The 15104-nt window shown below is 43.5% G+C and overlaps 3 protein-coding genes across 54 annotated transcripts; 1 reads left to right on the top strand and 2 right to left on the bottom strand.

Moving 5' to 3' along the window:
- Nucleotides 1-383: 383 nt before the first annotated feature.
- Nucleotides 384-11994, bottom strand: cg (zinc finger transcription protein combgap). 50 transcript variants are annotated; one of them, XR_015271348.1, is made up of 14 exons: nt 11403-11961; nt 11090-11200; nt 6641-6777; nt 6506-6585; nt 5710-6018; nt 5138-5274; nt 4959-5064; nt 4566-4890; nt 4334-4498; nt 4126-4273; nt 3920-4059; nt 3242-3854; nt 2027-2366; nt 384-1703 (listed from the first exon to the last, which is right to left on the bottom strand). XR_015271348.1 is itself a non-coding variant. In XM_086831536.1 (13 exons), the coding sequence occupies exons 3-13, from the start codon at nt 6775-6777 to the stop codon at nt 1509-1511; spliced, it is 2355 nt and encodes a 784-aa protein (XP_086687662.1). In that variant the 5' UTR covers nt 11090-11200; nt 11403-11961; the 3' UTR covers nt 384-1508. The 50 variants fall into 50 exon arrangements, 28 of the variants coding, with proteins under 28 accessions (XP_086687662.1, XP_086687675.1, XP_086687666.1 ...); XR_015271352.1 differs by having other exon boundaries at nt 3920-4056; XR_015271350.1 differs by having other exon boundaries at nt 4962-5064.
- mRpS16 (mitochondrial ribosomal protein S16) lies at nt 10360-12646 on the top strand. The gene is made up of 3 exons (XM_020946767.2): nt 10360-10453; nt 11885-12259; nt 12321-12646. The coding sequence occupies exons 2-3, from the start codon at nt 12143-12145 to the stop codon at nt 12591-12593; spliced, it is 390 nt and encodes a 129-aa protein (XP_020802426.1). The 5' UTR covers nt 10360-10453; nt 11885-12142; the 3' UTR covers nt 12594-12646.
- Nucleotides 12635-15033, bottom strand: ReepB (Receptor expression enhancing protein B). Of its 3 annotated transcripts, none has more exons than XM_020946765.2 (4): nt 14733-15033; nt 13096-13328; nt 12931-13030; nt 12635-12869 (listed from the first exon to the last, which is right to left on the bottom strand). In XM_020946765.2, the coding sequence occupies exons 1-4, from the start codon at nt 14881-14883 to the stop codon at nt 12808-12810; spliced, it is 546 nt and encodes a 181-aa protein (XP_020802424.1). In that variant the 5' UTR covers nt 14884-15033; the 3' UTR covers nt 12635-12807. The 3 variants fall into 3 exon arrangements, with proteins under 3 accessions (XP_020802424.1, XP_020802425.1, XP_086687855.1); XM_020946766.2 differs by lacking the exon at nt 14733-15033 and adding an exon at nt 13924-14714; XM_086831729.1 differs by lacking the exon at nt 14733-15033 and adding an exon at nt 13397-14627.
- Nucleotides 15034-15104: the final 71 nt, after the last annotated feature.

Here is a 15104-nt window from a genome sequence, read left to right as displayed (position 1 = left end):
CGAAATAAGCTTCTGACTAAAATAATAATAGGATTCTGAGTAAAAGAAGTCGACGAGCTGAAATGAAAAACACATTTCACAGCCATAGGAAACACTTTCATATTTCGACTAAACTCCACTGCTGATTAAATCCTATTAGTTACCAGTATCTGGCACTTTTCTTATCAATAAATTGAATGATCGGTGCGTTTTTGCAAAAAGTTTAGATAAGAGCCGGGACCCCATAGTAATAGGTAACTTTTTTTGCAAGAGATATCACTTGTGAACATTCTTTTCCAACTTTAATTGCAATTATACTTTTTTTTTTATATTATAATTCATATTTTTCCGCTTTTGTATTTATTCCTTTTCTTTTTTTAAGGCTTACATATTAAAATATATGCTTAGTGTGTAGGTTCATTATTTATTGTTTCATTTTTATCCGATTACGATATACTTTTACCAATTATGTTCTTCTGCACTCCTAAGACTTAAGGTAGAATTTTTTACAGTGTGATATTCGTCGCCAAGCGTGCATTGATTGGGTGATTTTTCTCGGGGTATATATAAGTATGTGTGTTATTGTTTTAACTGCTGCTTCTTCATCTTCTTCGCCTTGTGTGTCACTAATTTCATTGAATAATTCTTAAGGTTGCAGTCCCCTTGGGCTAGAGACAGAGATATATCTTTGCTGATCGTGTTTGAATATCTGTTGTTGGCTACTCCACATACTCCCACAGATCCGCCCCCAACTCACAGATCGGCGGCAGGCTCCCGTGTCTGTATGTACAATCGAAATGTGCGAGAGCCCACGCAGTTCTGGGCAGGATTGCCCACGCCAAGTCCGGTTGGGGGAGCCGCTTCTTACGCTGTTTGGTTACGTATTCAAGTGCAACGCTTGCTAGTGTCTAGTTTCTAGAGCCTAACCGAAAGTCGTCTAGTATATACTTCTTTTTTTCGTGTTATTTTTTTTTAGTTGTTTACATTTTACAATTAAGCATTTATATTTGTCATCTAGTTTTGAATATATAAGTTTTTGTGTGTGTTATAAGTTGTGTTGTTGTTATTGTTATTTTAAAAGTCGGGTTTGTGTAATCCATAGAACCAATAGAACGTAACGCTTTAAAACTTTGCAACTCATATACCGGCGGTTGTTCTTTTAGATGCGACCAACGCATCGCAAAATTAATTAACAGATACTTTCTACGTAATCCTATATATATGTCTGTGTATACATATTATATATATATAAATATATATATGTATATATATATATAAGGTGTTTTCCCATGCTAGTTAACTATCAATATGTGTACACTGCGATTACTTAGCCGCTAGCCTAGGTTCTAACTAAAAAATATTACAATTAAGGGAATCGCTTATCTCTTCTCCGGGAGGGATCCATCTGGATAATGCCTGTGTGCTGGTGCTGCTGCTGCTTCTGGTGTTTATGCTACTAAAGTTGCTGCTCCTGCTGTTCCTGCTGTCACTGTTGGTTGCACTTGCCACGTATTTACAGTCGCTCTCGGTTATTCCCCGTCTATGTCCGCCTGCTGCTGCTGCTGATCCTCGGGCAGGACACTGCGACAGATCTCGTACTTGATCACCTTGCCATGAATCTGACCATCAGGCAATATCTGCACTTGAACCTGCGCCGGCTGCTGTCCACCGCTGGCCGACCCAGCCGCCTGTTGTTGCTGCTGCTGCTGGGCCGAAGACGCCTCCTGCAAGAGTGGGGGGAACAAGGTTTAGCTCAAGCCAGGAGGAAGAGACTCTATTGCCTCTCGAAATAGACGACTAAACTAGAGATATGCGCAAATAATACAAACTAAACTAAAGATTACGCTTGCAAGAAAGAAATATTAAGATACGAGGGAGATACATTTAAAGAGAGACAGAGGAGACAGGAGACACAGGCGGGATCAAATTAGGAACATTTGGATCTCTAAGCATACGACAAACAACAATAACAACAAAAGACATACATAATACATCGTGATATACATATATATATTAGCGATAATTTTGGGATATATTTCATACACACCTAAAACCGCGCGCAAACTGAAGCCTTTTCGACACGAATTATTTTGGGTTTATATTCACTGCAGAGTTATGGTTGTTTTATATCGATTTTCTTTTGTTTTTTGTGGCAACACACAGGAGACACACATTCACAGGGGGCAGCAGTAGACACACCTCAGATCTGTTGGGATCAAAGATGCCCAAGACACTGGCTGCTACATGTGTGTCTCAACCTGCTTGTTGTTGTGTTTTTTTTTGTTTATGCTTTTAACGTTCATTTGTGGTTTATCTTGATCTTGTTTCTGTTTTTCTCTGTTCTGATTCGTTTTAAACTCTTAGTAAGAAGTAGTTGGTACAACAAGCTGCAAAGTATTGGAAAAGGTAATGCGATTATGTTTTAAGATTCGAATTCATTGGGAATCAGTGAAATGTATATAAATATTAGGGATGCTACAGGATTTATATAAATTGGTGTGATATAAGCGATAAATCTGTTCTCTTTAATATATCGCACCAATAATACATTTTTATTATATTTTATGCAATAGCAAAGATATTCTAATCATTTTTGGTTTCATTAAAGTTCAATTATAATTGTTTTATTCTGTATCTACATTAATAGCGACATCAGTAACTTCACGTTAAATGTAATCTTCGACATTAAAATTTTCAGAAAAACTTTTCTTTTGAATATTTTTACGTTAAATGCTATATACTTTAATGTTTCAAGTTTCATACATAAAAATTCACAATAGACTCGATATGATATCAAGCGCTATATATTTATATATAGATATATATTATCATATTTTAATTGTCCACCTCATTATACATCCCTAATATATATAGGTAGATATGGGACAGAGATGGAAGGGTAAGCAAAACAAAGGGGAAACACATTTAACTTTTATGAGTAGGCTAAGAATGCCGCTGACCGACTGACCGACCGACAAAGCCTCTATTGCTGATGCCAATAAGAATCGTTTATTGTTGAATTGGATTAACATTGCTTAGGTGCTTAGTGTGTGTTTTCTTTTTACAATTAACGTTAGGGGCCGTCGCCTAACTTTTTCCCAACTAGAATTAGACTTAACACTAACTAATTAGTTGTAAATCAAAAGCATAAAGAACGGAACAGAGCGGATCGGGATATCAGGTGTATATATCTGATTTATCTGATTATCGGGCTATATCGGAGAGGCACTGGACACACTGGGGACTGGAGTCTCTAGCATACCTGTTGCTGCGATATGGCTGGCTTCGTCTCCAGATGCTGGCGCTGGTGCAGCATCAGGTGGTTCTTCTGGAAGAAGGCCTTGCCGCATTCACACACATGAGTGCGCACCGTACAGCCGCCGTTCGGATGCCGGCGATTGTGCTGCATGAGACCGTGCTTGGCGGCGAATCCTTTGCCGCAACTGGCGCAGAAATGCGACTTGGGCTTGTTGGCCGGCGCAACAGAGACGACATGCTGCTGCTGTTGCTGTTGTTGCTGCTGTTGCTGCTGCTGCTGTACGTGCTGCAGGTGCTGCTGCTGGCCATGCACAGGCATGGTCGGCACTGCGGTGACCACGGCTTGCGGATGGGTCGAGTTGGCGGCCTGCACCAGCGTGGTCTGCGACATCACCTGTCCGGTCGACGATATAATCTGCACGGGCACTGGGCTCTGGCCCACTAGATTCGGGTTGGCCGTGACTACGGTACCCGGATTCAAGCTGGCCGTGCTCAAGAAGTGGCCCGGCAAGGCGGCTGTCAAAGCGCACAGATCGGTCATTAGACTCTTGTCGCCAGTATGAAGGCGCAAGTGAAGTGCTAAGGCTTCTCGGCTATTGAAGGCGCTGCCGCATTCGCTGCGGAATTAAGAACACGAGGATAAATACCTTTTCTGCTAAAGGATTTTGAGTTGATTACTTACCGGCACACGAATTGTGGCCTGGCCACGCCATTAGCATCCGTAGTAGACACAGTCAGCAGCGTGGAGTTGGCCGGATTGCTTACCACAGTAATCGTCTGTGGATGCGGCTGTCCGGGATGATGATGGGCCTGTTGCAGCTGCTTGATTTCACATTTAAAAAGAACCTAGTCAGTCTATATTTATAGATTTTATATTAAGGAGCTTACCTGCTGATTGGCTATGATGGTGGCACTGCTCGTATTTGGATTGACGCCATTATGCGCCGTCCTCACATGCTGGTGCAGTTCGGCCTTGGTGAGGAAGCCCTCGCCGCAGCTGACGCAGGGATGCGCCTGCTCACCAGTGTGTACTCGTCTGAGGGATACAAAATGTAAGGATTGGGGAATGCTACATCGCAAAGTGGAGGCGGCTCACCTCATGTGGGAAACTAGCGTTCGCTTTTGTAGAAACTCTTTGCCGCACACCGTGCACGAATGGGGGATCTTGCCGTGAATACGTCCGTGGTTAACCAACTGGAACTTGCGTGGAAACGAGGCTCCACACTCGGCGCAAACGAATGGATTCAATGAACCATGAAAGCTGTGTGCGAATGAAAGGTCAGGTTTAATCATTACTGGGACTTATGTACCATAGTCACACGGCTTACCGCGAGTGCATAATCAGGTGATTCTCCTGGGCAAAGCTCTCACCGCATTCCTCGCAAACGTACGGTCGCTCGCCGGCGTGAAATTTGCTGTGCGTGACCAGATGACGCTTGAGCGGAAAGGCGCGCCCGCACTCCTGGCAGACAAAAGGTCGCTCCCGGCTATGGACACGCGAATGGGTCAGCAGATGGTGCTTGAGGGTGAAGCTCTTCTTGCACTCCTGGCACTGATACGGTCGCTCCGTCGAGTGCAGCAGCAGATGCGTGTTGAGACAGTGCTTGTGCGCGAAGCTCTTGCCGCAATGGGTGCAAATGTGGGGACGTTCACCTGCGAATTAGAGGAGACGATTAGGCCCGCTCTTCGGTAAATGGTAGTCTGCCAGGAACAAGAACAACCACCTGTGTGCACGCGTGCGTGGGTTGTCAGATGATGCTTGAGCAGAAAGGACTTGCCGCACTCGTCACAACTGTACGGTCTTTCCTTCTTAATGGTGGCGTCCGTCTGTGAATAGACCCGTAATTGACATAATTATTGAAGTGAAGGAGCTTTGGATGCACAGATAGGCTCTACTCACTTCGCTGAAATGCATTGATTCCTGTAGTTCGGTCTTCGGGGACAGCTCCAAAGTGCCTGGCTCCAACTTTAAATTGGGTGCTTCGCCCTGCGAGTCCTCGTTATCCTCGAGTCCCTGGATTACTTTCTGTACTTGAACTGAAATACCAGGAAGTATGTCACCTAAGAGTGTTGTTGCACCGCCAACGGAACAAAAACCAAATGGAATTCAAGAAAAAGATACAAAAAAAACGGGGGGCGAAAAGAGAAACAAAGGAAAAAAATCAAAGATACGAACGCAATATACGCAAAAATATGCAAATAAATTATCATCGGTGGTGGGTTAATCAAAACTTAAAACAAGGTTAGAGGCCAAACGAAACCAATAACTACGGATTACAAACTAAAGAACGTAATTTAAGCAACCGTAACCGAGATTATGTGCCAATTAAACGAGTATATGCCAAGAGGGACTACACATCGAATCGGCGTGGGCTGTGTGTGAGTTGAGGAGGAGTAGGAACAGGAGCAGGAGCAGGAGGAGGAGGAGCGGTTGGGATTTGGGGTAAACAAACACAGATTTGAGATGCTTACTTGGTGTCCCGCCAGACGCATGATGGTGCGTCCCATCGGCAGTGGTGATCGTGTGCGTCTGATGATGGCCGGCAGCGATGGCGCGCTTGATCAGGATCTCGTTGCACTCCTCTTGCGTTAGATGCAGCGCTCCGATGGAGCTGAAGTGCGACTTGGCTGCCGCCGCCGAGCCAGCGGTTAGCACCGTCTGTCCGGTCTTGGCATCGACAATGCTGCCATTCGCTAGTGTGTGGTGATGATGGGCCACCGACGGATCGCCACCCGCTGCCGCTGCAGCTGCTGCTGCCGTGGCCGGATCCACAAGCAGATCTGAAGGTTTTTTTCGTTTTGATTTTTGGTTGTTGGTATCGATCAGCCCGCGCCCGCCGCCCGCCAAGTGATGAGGTTTTGGTGTGGTAGTGATGATGAGTTCGTGTATGGTGTCGATTGTGGTGTGATAAGTGTGGTGCAGTTAGAGATGATCGATGGTGGGTTCGGGTGCAATAGCAGTATTACGGGCAAAACACACACAAGCACAATGAGAAGTTTGGGGGGTTTTTGGGGTTCGGTATTCGGGTTTTCGGGTTGGATTCAAGGGCAGCGAGATCGAGCGAGAATTAAACAAAAAAAAAAGAGACAACAAAATAAGTCAAATATATATTTAACATTTAAATAAACGGGAGTAGAGAGAGAAAAACAATCGATTAACAGAAAACCGAAAAGTATATAGAGATAATCACACAGTAAACACAGTAACACAGTAACGCGTGCAACACTGATTCGATTCGACTTGATCTTTGATTCGATTCCCACTTACAGTTCTTGTCCAGGCTCAACACCTGCTGATTGGCGTCCTGCTTCTTCACCACCGTCGATGATCCTCCCGCGGTAATTACCCTGCAAGTGGATAAAGATATAGAATCGGAAAACAAACATTAGCCATACAACTCACCTCTGTGTCCCTGGTGGAAATGAGGCATCGTTTACCACAAACATGCGGCGCACGACATTCTTATTGCCGGCACCGGTGAGCCCTTTAACATCCTTTTGAACTGCCAACGATCCATCCGTGGATAACAAATAGGGCATCTATAATGGAAGGGGTTGTAAGGCTTATTGAGGGAAACTTCTAATAGGGGTTTAGTTAATATACTATAGATTATACAACAAATGTAATATATACTCTTATATAAGTCGGAACGGGTCAGATCGGACGGCATATAGCTGCCATAGGAACGATTGGAAAATTTTAAGAACAATCATTATAACTTTGATTCAAAGCTATCTTTTATTATTATAGAAATTCGTTTTTAGTCTTATGAAAATCTGAATACTATATAAATTAACTGCCAGAGCAGGGGTTGTAATATGTAGTGGATCAGTATGTATCTTTCAACATTAAGTAACTATGATCACAAAATAACTATGAGCAGTAAATTACTATGATCAGAATGAACTATTAGCAGTAAGTAAATCGGAACAGTAAGTTTCTATGACCAGTAAGTAACTCCGAACAGTAAGTATCTATGACCAGTAAGTACCTATGATCAGTAAGTTTCTATAACCAGTAATTATGTATGATCAGTTACTAACTTTGAACACTAATAAACAATGACTTGCAACTTTTGTAACACAACACTCTTCTGATACTTGGCCGGCAGCAGTCACTTCGTTCCGGGGATGTTTGAACCAGTTGGGAATCATATGCACAGAGAGATTTGTATTGGAACAAATTTAAGAGCAAGCTATTTGAATGAAACTATGGAGTTATTCTTCTATATAATTTAACTAGTACATAAGTCGGAGCATGGCGAATCGGTGGACTATATATATACATATGTATAGCCGCCTTAGGAACGATCGGACGATTTATAAAACAATGATCAGTAATTAACTATGAGCAGTAAGTAGCTATGAGCAATAAGTAACTCTGAACAGTAAGTATCTATGAGCAGTAAGTAACTCCGAACAGTAAGTATCTATGACCAGGAAGTAACTATGATCAATAAGTATCTATAACCAGTAATTATGTATGATCAGTTACTAACTTTGAACACTAATAAACAATGACTTGCAACTTTTGTAACACAACACTCTTCTGATACTTGGCCGGCAGCAGTCACTTCGTTCCGGGGATGTTTGAACCAGTTGGGAATCATATGCACAGAGAGATTTGTATTGGAACAAATTTAACAGCAAGCTATTTAAATGAAACTATGGAGTTATTCTTCTATATAATTTAACTAGTACATAAGTCGGAGCATGGCGAATCGGTGGACCATATATATACATATATATAGCCGCCTTAGGAACGATCGGACGATTTATAAAACAATGATCAGTAATTACTATGAGCAGTAAGTAGCTATGAGCAATAAGTATCTCTGAACAGTAAGTATCTATGACCAGGAAGTAACTATGATCAATAAGTATCTATAACCAGTAATTATGTATGATCAGTTACTAACTTTGAACACTAATAAACAATCACTTGCAACTTTTGTAACACAACACTCTTCTGATACTTGGCCGGCAGCAGTCACTTCGTTCCGGGGATGTTTGAACCAGTTGGGAATCATATGCACAGAGAGATTTGTATTGGAACAAATTTAAGAGCAAGCTATTTAAATGAAACTATGAATTTATTCATCTATATAATTTTACTAGTATATAAGTCGGACCATGGCGAATAGGTGGACTATATATAAACATATATATAGCCGCCATAGGAACGATCGGACGATTTATAGAACAATGATCAGTAATTAATTATGACCAGCAATTAACTATGAGCAGTAAGTAGCTATGAGCAATAAGTAACTCTGAACAGTAAGTATCTATGACCAGTAAGTAACTCCGAACAGTAAATATCTATGACCAGTAAGTACCTATGGTCAGTAAGTTTCTATAACCAGTAATTATGTATGATCAGTTACTAACTTTGAACACTAATAAACAATGACTTTTTCAGTTTTCAACAAATTTTCAGCAAATTTGATAGGACTACTATGTATATCATATAGCTGCCATACAAACGATCGTTAAAAAAAAGAGAAAAAAGCAAAACGGTTAATGTAAAACTGTATATATAAAATGTATAGGTTAATGAAATGAATGCAGGTATTACGTTATTGTTTTTTAACATAAATAACTATATATAATTTATATTGTATTGTATTAATTCCTAGTGATCGAATTTCAATCTGCAAGGTGGCAGTGCAAAACGTAGCTTTCTTGTATGTTTGCTTGTTTTGTATGTTTTTGGCAAACAGTTGTAACTAATTTTGATTGAGTTGAGTTTTTTTTTTAATTTGACTTTAGAATGTCGTAAAAAATAATGGTATTATAATTTTATTCAGAAGCTTGTAATGCTTAAAAGAGTCATGTACGGCCCGATAAATCATATATATTCTTGATCAGCATCTAGCCATCTCAGGAAAAAACTTTTTTTTTTAAATTTTAAAATTCTCAAAATTTGGGGTAATATTTAATTTTTTTTAGATTATGCAGATTTATTAACCCTATAAAAATTAACATACGACAGAGTTCCTAATTAAAAATGCATTTTTGGCTTAGTTATGATTTTGTTTAATTTCAAACTAATAGGGTATATAAACTTTGGGTTTGAACCAGTTTCATGTCTTAAGCTTTTAATTTATATTTTGTTTACATTAAACCTAATTATTGACTGTTTTCAGTGGTAAAACTCTCGCAACGTTTTTCTTTTATTTGTTATTCATTTTTTCTCTTATTTTTTGTAAAGGTGAAAATGTATTATTTTTGTAACTTATTTGGTCTCCAAAATGGACCCCACATTTAGTACAGTTGCCACTCGCTATGCTAAGCTTCTCCACAAGCGGCGCCGCTTAAAGTTGCGGTTTATGCTTCTAACCGCATTATGCTTTTGTTTTGGCTCTTGTTTTTATTGTTGCCAATGCTGCTGCTGCTTCTTGTTCGCTCTGATTGATAACCACGCTACACCTGCGCAGCGCAAGCAGCAGTGCGGCAACAGATGATAAAGCCCGTGGAAAGGGGGTTGAGAGATGGGAGGAGGGAGGGAGGGATGGGAGAAAAAAAGCGCGCCTTTTTCACTCTTTAGTGTGTGTGTGTGTGCAATTGGACATCGGCGAATGCACGTTTGTTGTATTTGTGTGTGATGTGATGGGCGCCAAAACGGAACGCAAAAGTAATCAAAACACACGCACGCAAAACGCAACTCACACCAGAAGAGCACACGTCATTTCTGGGCGTGTATGCGTGCGTATACACACACACCAAAGTAAATGCGGCGAATTCGCCACTGACGCACACAAGTGCGAACGAATCGGGCGCGCAAGTGCGGCGAATTCGCAGAGTCCGCATTTGTGTGAGTGCGCGCAAAAGTAAAGAAAGAAAAAAACAACAAAAACAAGGTTGCCTGTCCTGTCAATTGCACAACAACAAGAATTGTTGCTTTTCCCACTTCCCCGAGGGGAATAAACAAACTAAGCTCGCATCGGCACAATAACAAGAACAAGACCAGAGAGCAAAGGCCATATAATTATTAATAGAACTCAAAATTGGGTTAGCGATATGTACATAATCAAGCAAAATATCGATTAGCATCGATTGCCGCCGCTTCGCCAACTGCCAGACTGCTAAAATATTTCACGACCTTCCCGCTGCTAATTAATTGGGCGGGAATGCGAGTGGGGCAGACGCTAGCTCACTTGCATATTCAGTTATTCAACGATTTGGCACCGCCACCACCTTTCCCATCCTCCAGGTGCGTGTGTTTTTATTTGGGAATTTCTCCGCACACACAGAGATGGCTGAATGAATGTGTACGCATTTGGGATTACGACTACCAAATTATGATGTTTACGAATGAAATGGAAACGAAAAAAATCTGTATGGATGTATGGTAAAAGAATTCTAACACACTCGCTCCATTCCGTATTCGCATGACAACGCAGTTACATAAAGTGTGGCGTATGTATATGCATGTACATACGTCTCATACATGTAGCTATGTTTGGATGTATGACGTCGGCCCGCTCGTTCTCCACGTATACCGTACGTGAATACCTCTCGGGCCGTATACATACACAGTTCGTTGCCGCGAAACCAGCGAGTGTTGGTGAGGCCCAGCAGCGAGCGAGTGTATTTCTGTATGTATGTATGTATGTATGTAGCACAGAGTGCGTGTATTCTGTGCGTTTGTGTGTGTATGCGGTGGCCACAACACGATTTGGTGTGGGAAAGCAACAGCAACACACACACGCACGTAAGCCCAAGGAGGTTTAGTAGGGGGGGTGGGGCGAGAATCCTAGCAGCTTGCACTTGCTAAGGCTAATAAGCAGGCAGCTCCTGCTCTACAAAAAAATAAAAACTGTATAAAATGTAGACGTGGACTACTCACCGACTCCCCGCTGACCGTGTAGTTGATGTTCGGCGATATCTCCAGGACAGATTCGGCGTTGCGGCTGCCGTTGTCTGCAAAGCCCCAGGTATAGCCGAAGGGCGGCGGATTCTGGGCGGCGCACATTATTTAGCACAGTGCGGTGCAGAGGCAAACGGGGGGAACAGAGAGAGAGAGAGAGATTGGGGGGTGGAGGGTTGGAAGGAGGCGGAAGAGAAAAAAGCGCAAAATTTCCAAACGCAAATGTAATTGCACACTTCTCGCTTGCTTGTGGTATATGTAGGTATGTATGTATGTATTCTAAAGCACGTACAAAATACTAGCCTCCTTTCTAGTAGTAGTAAGTGGAAATTGGTAATGGTAATTTGCGGCTGTGTGTTCGAGCCGAACAATATACAACACAACAATAATATTTCGATTTGTTTCGTTTCGTTTTGGTCTCTCGTTTGGTTATATTGGCACTTTTCAATGTATGTTTCGAGGGGATCGCACTGCGACGAAAACGCCAACGAAAATCACCGCATTCGTCCGCCGACGACGAGACTGGGGCGAACTGAACGACTATATAGATTCCGAACGAAAAGAAAGTCAGCCAGAGTCTGCTGCTGCGGGCGCCATTTTTTTCTTTGGCGTTTGGAGCGCCGTGTTCGCTCCACTGATAACACTTTCGGGTGGTGGCCTCAGGGGGGCGTGCGGGTGCGGTGCGTTGGTGTGTGCACGCGCCGTGTGCCTATGTGCAGTTTTTGCAATTAAAATTATAAACAAAACACTCTTTTTCCAATATATTTCACACAGACACTATACCACTAAAATTCCTTAGTGTTCGTTTCTCTGACTCAAGATGGCGTGCGCGACCGAGGGTTGCCAGTTCTGTGGACTATCGGCGGCACTGTACATATGTACATAAGCGCCAAATCTGGCAACTCTGCGATTATTGCTATGTTCTTGGTAAACTATCGTTGAAGCGATATTTCGTCTGCATATGCGGTAACCTCAGCTGCAAAGTAAAACATAAATAAGTAAATAGCTTTATTAAAACCGAAAAAGTTAAGCATGCCTCTGTCTCCGGCTAGTGGTATCGGGCGATTCTACGCAAAATCAGCCAAGATCATTCGCTTCGTGCGCCTGGGTTGCACCAATCGTCCGTTTTACCACATTGTCGTCATGGAGGTGGGTTGTGTGCCTAAAAAACATATAACAATTAAATTAACTCTATGTTATATTTATTTAGAGGAGAAAAAACCAGCACCAACCCGTGATCGAACAGGTAGGTTCCTACGATCCACTGCCCAACGATTACAACGAGCGCCTGGTGGCCCTGAACACGGAGAGGATCCGTCATTGGCTTGGCAAAGGTGCCCACCTGTCCACACCTGCGGCGGAGCTACTAGGAATCGCAGGACTGCTGCCCATCCACCCACGCACCTATATGTCCGCCTGGCGCAACCGAAGAGCAGCCGCCGAAGAGGAAGCCAGCGCCGAAAAGGCGACATCAAACGCTTGAAGATGGGACCTTTCGGTCGTTAATAAAAATCACTGTTTTCGTTTTACGTTTAACAAGCGGAGACTTCTTTCTTACCACTGGCGTGCTCTTATTAACAACAAAATGAGTACAGATTTAAAATTTATTGCAAAACGTAACCGATACGAGGTGAGGTGGTGACCTAATCCAAATGCATGGGGAAGCAAGTTTTAGCTACGGACGGAGCTCCCTAGTCCTAGTCGCTCTTCAGCACTCCAGCGGCCTTCTTCATGCCATCATCAATGATCCTATCGACGGCTGCAAAAAAACCGAAAGTGAATTAGAAAATCTGAAGTGCTACGAGGTTAGTGGGACTCACATTCGTGGTGTTTTAGGAAGTAGGGTCGCACCAGCTTGTGGTAGATGATGGTGGAGCCATTCTGCTCCGTGGGCAGCATGCACCAGATGAGGAAAGCACACTGCAAAACGGAAAGCAAGATTGTTAATCAAGAAGTCATTTGAGAGAGAGAAGTCCAGAACTTACCTTAAGCAGCCAGTAGAAGGGAATCACCGAGGTCAGCAGTCCCGAGAAGAACTCAATCACAGTGAAGATGCCAAAGGTGACCCAGTAGATGAGCCACTTAGTGTCGTCCTGCTTTGTGCTGGACTCGATCGCATGGATCGAGATGTAGGCGGGATACAGCACTCCGATGATGTTGCACAGCAGCTGGGCGCCATAGCCAAAGATCAAATAGAGGGCGCAGAAGCCGGCGGCACCTGAAATTAGCAATAATTAAGTTGGTTATCAATCTAAACCTGTGTTAGGCCCTCTCCCGAAACTGTACCATAACGCAGAAGGGCATTCTCAACGAAAAGCTCGATTATTTTGCTCTCCAAACCCTCGACTGCCATGCTTGCCATCTAGTTGGTCAACTGCTGTGGCTGTGCCGGATTTTCCTGTGGGCCCATGGTAAAGTATACAGGCAGGAGCGGTTCTATTAGGCGCTGGGGTACCTAAACATGTCTAAGGGCAGCTATTTTCCTTTTTCTTTTTAAGTTTCAAGTCAAATAAATCTTTGCTAGGGGACCCTCTACCTGTGCCCTTTTCAAGGACGCCCCTTCTGGGATCCCTGGGATTCCTAAACCGCCCCATGGTTCGGCTAATTATAAACCCTTAGCTGTTGTCACTGAGATGTTGTCTCGACCTGCTTCTGATCCCGGCCAGTTGCAGTTTGCCCGCCCAGATGATCGGACTCGTTGCCCCGAACGTATGCGTGATGTCATTCACGCTAGACCCGAGGCTAATTATACTTATGAACGTATTGTACTTTTTCTGAGGAGGAGAAGCTGCAGCAGCGGCAGGAGCACTCACCTGTGCCTATGTAAACGAGGGGAACCCTGACATTGCGTCGCGCCGCCTGTCGCTGTCTGATTTGCATAATATACTCCCAGAGCCACATCGGTGACTCCGTCGTGGGAGCTGGATCCAAAAGCTTTCTATGGGATTAATCTATGCAGCCAGCACACACACTCATACAGACGCGCTCACACCTGCCCAGCTAATTTCTATCCACGTGTGTGTCAAAACGCCACGTCTCAATGGCAACCTTTTGACCCGTTCAACGCTGGACTTTTGGAGAGATCGCGGAATGGAATGCTTAGACAAGCGACCGATGAATCGCTCACCGCGAGCACCAAGAAAATGTACTTTCGATAAAGTAAACAAAGAAAAGCACAAAAACACGAAAACTTTTGTGGATAACGCTCACAACGCACACAAACGCACTCACACCGGCAGCTGCCTACGTAGGCTCCCTTACATGCACATATCACATGCTCAATCTCACCCGGGAATGTGTTGGTGTGTGCAAGAGCGCGCTTGGCGATAAAACACAAACCGAATTTAATTCCAACTTAAACGGAGTGATTACCGCCTAATTGGTCACCGGCCAGCGGGCGGCGGAAAGCCCCAACAACCCCCTTGGACAACATCAGGCAGCGCCTGACTATATATAACAGGTTGCTATTTATAAATGTCGAGAAAAATTCCACTGCATCTCGATGAGTTACGCAGCCACTTCGGCAGGGGTCAGCTGCGTAATGGGTGTGCGTTTCAGGGAGTCAGGGGTCAGGCAGGAGCGAGACAGATGACGTCGCCACAAGGACAGGCGGACAACTTACCAAAGAATATATTAACTCGGTCTACGCCGGTCTTCTCCTCCACGGTGTCGAAGGCCTTTGTCCAGGGCTTGTTGGCATCGCGCAGCGACCTGGCCACGTTCTGCTTGTAGCCGTTGAAAATCTGTTGCACCTGAGCGATTTGGGTGGCCATAATGGGTGATTTGGTAAGTTGTCAACCGAAAAAATGCGACGCCGACTTCAAGAATTTCCAATTCCAACGACAGTGTGACCGACGTTGTTTTTACTAATAAAACCAAGACGCACTGCGAGGGTGGCTGAGAAAAAGCTAGCATTTTGCACTGTCCAGCCATGGGTATTACTAATTGGTTTTTCGGGCGGGATTTTTTGAGATTTCCTTAATTCGTCGGCTTT

Source organism: Drosophila serrata, unplaced genomic scaffold, assembly GCF_035046125.1.
Source record: "Drosophila serrata isolate PLE 108 unplaced genomic scaffold, ASM3504612v1 contig_26, whole genome shotgun sequence".
Lineage (NCBI taxonomy): Eukaryota > Metazoa > Arthropoda > Insecta > Diptera > Drosophilidae > Drosophila > Drosophila serrata.
Note: the sequence above shows the minus strand (reverse complement) of the source record. Positions and strands in the feature narration are given on the sequence as shown.